General features: G+C 43.1%; 1 protein-coding gene across 1 annotated transcript; it reads left to right on the top strand.

Annotated features, from left to right (window-relative positions):
• Positions 1 to 229: 229 nt before the first annotated feature.
• LOC106914393 (keratin, type II cytoskeletal 8-like) lies at positions 230 to 4,399 on the top strand. Its single transcript, XM_014981143.2, has 9 exons — positions 230 to 731; positions 1,939 to 2,147; positions 2,253 to 2,313; positions 2,411 to 2,506; positions 2,619 to 2,783; positions 2,895 to 3,020; positions 3,112 to 3,332; positions 3,425 to 3,483; positions 3,580 to 4,399. The coding sequence occupies exons 1-9, from the start codon at positions 333 to 335 to the stop codon at positions 3,687 to 3,689; spliced, it is 1,446 nt and encodes a 481-aa protein (XP_014836629.2). The 5' UTR covers positions 230 to 332; the 3' UTR covers positions 3,690 to 4,399.
• Positions 4,400 to 4,908: the final 509 nt, after the last annotated feature.

The raw sequence follows: 4,908 nt of genomic DNA, 5'->3' as shown, positions 1-4,908 counted from the left end.
TGCCTCTACCTCGTCTCCTTTTTTTTCTCGCCGGAGTCTATCCCATGACAGGGTGTGTCACAGCTTATCTCCTGGCGATCCCTTCATACCTGTTCAACAGGATTAGCCACTCCTGTTATTCAGCATAGGTGTGGAAAGCGGAGGCTTTACAGCAAAAAAGTGAGAGAACAGGTTGAGGTGGCTGAAGAAGAGCCTCCCCGCCCCCTGCTTGGTGCATAAAAGGAGACAGTATCAGCATTTGGACACTCATTGGGACTTGGCTCTCCTTTTGAAGCTTTCACATCTCCAGCTTTCCTTTGCTCAGCCAGCGGACAACCTTTAACTCTGCCAAAATGAGGAAGGCAATGTCAACCACAAGCTCCACCAGCATCCGAAGGTCCTACGCCACACCAGTCAGCAGTGTTTCCAGGACCAGCTACGGTTCCAGTTATGCCTCTGCACCCAGCTACTCTGGTGGTTTCAGCAGCACGTCTTTGAAGTCAGGAAGCTATGGTGGCCAGCAGAGTTTTGGCCAGCAGAGTTTTGGCCAGCAGAGTTTTGGCCATCAGGGTTTTGGCCATCAGGGTTTTGGCCAGCAGGGTGTCGTGCCACATATCACAGCTGTCCAGGTCAACGAGAGTCTGCTGGCACCAATTCCTAACACCTTTGACAAATCCGTCGAGGTTATCCGCACCCAGGAGAAGGAGCAGATCAAGACCCTCAACAACCGCTTCGCCTCCTTCATCGACAAGGTTGGTGTCAGCATCTCCGCCCCGGTTCATTTACCGTAAGCGTGATTTGCCTTAGATAACTGCAGCTAATTCTACCATCTTTAACCGGTATGTGAAAGTAAATGACGAGAAAGTTGAACGCAAATGCAGTGTTTAGGATTTTTGTGGGCTGAAAGATGGAGACTGCAGAGCAGGGACGCTGTGGATTGTATCCTTGCAGCACAGTCAGCTCTGACCTGTGGTGTCTAGAACCAGAGCAGCTCATAAAAATATTAAGTCAGACTGTCATGTGACAGTTTGCCTCCTCGTCCTTTAATTCAGCAAAAAAATGAATCTACTGCGTTTGCCTGGATGGCCTGTCTGAGTCCATGGCAGCTAACTCTGCCCACTGAGTAAACATAGCATCAGTCATATCGATGCTCACTTCTCAGCTGGTCAACCGGAGTAAAGAACCGGGACATATCTGCACTGCTTCCATGGAGTCCAAAGTCTACCATTTGCACATTGCACACCTATCACCTGGTTGTTAGGGGCAACATGAATTTTAACTACATGGCTGTAAATTCACTTTCACCTGATTCTATCTTAAAACCACACATTTCAATTTGAAGTTAGATATGTCTTTTTTGTGCTCTGCAGTTTCCTGCAGACAGTTCAGAAAATAATCATTTCATGACACACTACTGCTTTGTCTTTTATGCCTAAAGTGCCACACCTAGTTTTTTTTTTTTTTTTTTTTTTTTTTATGGCTAGAAAAACATTGTGGTTATGATAACTCAATAGAGGCTGGAGGTTGAGTCATAGCCCAACAATACAAACATTTTCTGAGACACTCCTAGTTTTATATGAACGTTTTGGTGTCATACCAAATTAAAGCTATTTATACCAACAAAACAAATTATTAAAGAGTATGCACTCAAACTGAGGCAGCGATGAGTTGCAACTGTTTCAGCAAAGGTGTGGCAGTTTAGATAGGTATACATGTAATCAGTCGCACAGTTAAAAGCAGACATTCTCAAGCATTATCCCTGAAGTGACACACCCTTTAAATCTTTGTTTTGCACAACTCCTCCCAGTTTTTTTTCTACTTTTATCTTTCAGCTTAAAATATTTTGTACTATCAAACATCATTCTGTATCATTTCAAATATATGAAGAGTACTACCTCAAAAACTAACTAAAAAAAAAGACATAATGGAGTTTCTTTTTCTTCTTTTTTTTTTCCGTAGGTCCGTTTCCTGGAACAGCAGAACAAGATGCTGGAAACCAAATGGAGCCTCCTGCAGGAACAAACCACAACCCGCTCCAACATTGACGGCATGTTTGAGGCCTACATTGCCAACATGCGCAGACAGCTTGATGGGCTTGGCAACGAGAAGATTAAGCTGGAGGGAGAGCTGAAGAACATGCAAAACCTTGTTGAGGACTTCAAGCATAAGTTAGTATTTAGGGGGAAAAAAGCAGCATATATGCCCAGAGTTTCTTTCACTTTGCAGATATTGAAATCGTGGTATGCTCATGATTTTGCTTTGTGTTTCACCAGGTACGAGGATGAAATCAACAAGCGTGCAGCTGCTGAGAATGAGTTTGTGCTCTTGAAGAAGGTGAGACAACATGAAAATGGCTCTTTTAATTGTTTCAGCTGCTTCTATGGATTAGTGTTGAAAAAGTCTCACGAATGCCTGCTTCTTGTACTTCCAGGATGTCGACGCTGCCTACATGAACAAGGTGGAGCTGGAGGCTAAAGTTGATGCTCTTCAGGATGAGATCAACTTCCTCAGGGCCGTGTACGAAGCTGTACGTATGACTTTTACGGTTGAAATCGAGCTACTTGATACAGAGTTATGACTACTAGTGTAGTCACAATTTTCCTGCACAAATGAGCTAATTTGGCAGCTTCTTTGTGTAGGAGCTTCGTGAGCTGCAGGGACAGATTAAGGACACCTCCGTCATCGTGGAGATGGACAACAGCCGTCACCTCGACATGGATGCCATTGTGGCTGAAGTCCGTGCTCAGTATGAGGAGATTGCAAACCGCAGCAAGGCTGAAGCAGAGATGTGGTACAAGCAGAAGGTAAGCAACGTTAAAGTCGATGTTCTTCCCCTTATTCGGCTGCAAAGTGTGAGCCTTTAACCTTCCTAATTGTTGATTTTTGATGTTCGGTTTTTATTTTTTGACTGACAGTACGACGAGATGCAGTCCTCTGCAGGACAGTGTGAAACAGACCTGCGCTCAACAAAGGCTGAGATTGCTGACCTGAAGCGCATGATCGCACGTCTTCAGAATGAGATCGAGGCTGTCAAAGCACAGGTACGCTTCAGCGACCTCTCGTCTGTCTGGCGTTATTATTGTTTAGAGTCTTGTTTAGACGTTCAGACGTTTGTGACATCATTTCCCACAGAAATCCAGCCTTGAGAGTCAGATCAGCGAGGCAGAGGAACGTGGCGAGCTGGCAGTAAAGGACGCCAGGGCTCGCATCAAGGATCTGGAGGAGGCTCTGACAAAGGCCAAGGCAGAGATGGCCAAGCAGGTGCGCGAATACAGTGACCTGTTGAACATCAAGCTCGCCTTGGACATTGAGATTGCCACCTACAGGAAGCTCCTGGAAGGAGAAGAGAGCAGGTGGGGGAAAACTTAAATGCTTATGTTTCAAGGGTGAATTGTAAGCTCAAGCCACCACTTTAAGCACTAACATGCCGTCGTTTCTCTCAAAGACTGACCAGCGGAGGATCCAGCGCCACCATCCACGTGCAGCAGACCACCTCAAGCGGTGGTAGGTGTCCAGCGTGATTTATCATTATCACAAGTAAACCAGTGTAATAACAAAGAAAAAGAAATGTTAACCTTCCCGTTTTGTTTTCTACCACAGGACTGTCCAGCGGCAGCTCCGGATTTGGCTATGGTGGCATGTCTGGTGGTTATGGTGGCACCATCACCAAGTCTGTCACACAGCAAAGCAGTTCCAAAAGATACTATTGAAGTCTTTTAAAAGGAGAGCCATCCCCTTTGCACCCTTCAGAAACTTCTTTTTTTTTTTTTTAAATCTGTGCTAAATCTCTACCCTTTCATGGTGCTAAGCAATGCTGTCACATGTGTTCAAGAAACTAGCTGAGCATCCCCAAAATAATCAGCAGCTCTTAAAACTGGTAACATTTGTCTGTCTTGTTCAACAACATATAACAGAAGTTTCTGAAGGCTCAGGTCAGTTAACATGGCAATGTTTTCTTTTTCTTTCTGCACTGACATCTTATAAAAACATGAAAAAGAGAAACAAAGGCTAATGTGGAGGAGTAAAACGGAGATAGTTTGAACAGCTACGCTATGATGCTTTAGCAGTCTGTGTGGCAAAACAATCTGGCTTTTCGGTTGCCTGATCTGCTTGATGCTTAACTGGAGCAAGTCACCGGCCGAACCTAAAACACTGGAAAAATATGAAATTTGAAACGTTTAGTGAATGAACATGTTTACATTTGAACCCTGTGAGCTGATTGGTTATTGACTTGCTCCTTTTTGTCTTGTTCAAACTCTCATTCAGTTTTTTTTTTCCCTCCAGTTGCCTTTGACCTCAAATTATGTTGAAGCCAGGTTTACTTTATGGAAGCATTCAGAGTGGCTTGAAGCTTGAATGTTATTGAAGTCTGTATGAACATCCCATTAAAGTAAATCTGAGAAAAAAAAACAACAAAAAAGTCTCTCTCTTTATTATTGTTTTGATTACTGAAAATAAAAGTAAGCATGTTTTATAAGTTTTTTTGGTTTTTTTTTGTTTTTTTTAGCGATGAAGCCTTCACATAGGGTAAAAATGTCCCACAACTGCAGTTTCTAGTCATGTTCTAATATGACTGCACATCAGCACACAAAGCAAAGTCTACAAAGAGCATGGTGAGGAAAAATCTGCAAAGTTTCCTGACATCAACCCAACAGAGCAGCTTTGGGATGAAAAAGACCAGAAACTTTCTAATACCACATCTTACCTCACAAATGGGTTTCTGGTAGAATGAGCCAATATTAAAATAATAATAATAATAATACCACTCCTAAACTTTCCAAGGGGTTTACAGGCTGGACCAAAATTGTATTTAATCCTTTGACTAAAGAAAATGATGTCACATGTAAGTGTGAAAGTAGAAGAGCAACTACTTTTGACAATAGAGTCACAGGAAGGAAACCTGTGGTTGTACTCGTAAACGTTCATATT

This window comes from Poecilia mexicana, unplaced genomic scaffold (genome assembly GCF_051168715.1).
Source record: "Poecilia mexicana isolate PSO_F unplaced genomic scaffold, ASM5116871v1 scaffold_5, whole genome shotgun sequence".
NCBI classification, from domain to species: domain Eukaryota; kingdom Metazoa; phylum Chordata; class Actinopteri; order Cyprinodontiformes; family Poeciliidae; genus Poecilia; species Poecilia mexicana.
Note: the sequence above shows the minus strand (reverse complement) of the source record. Positions and strands in the feature narration are given on the sequence as shown.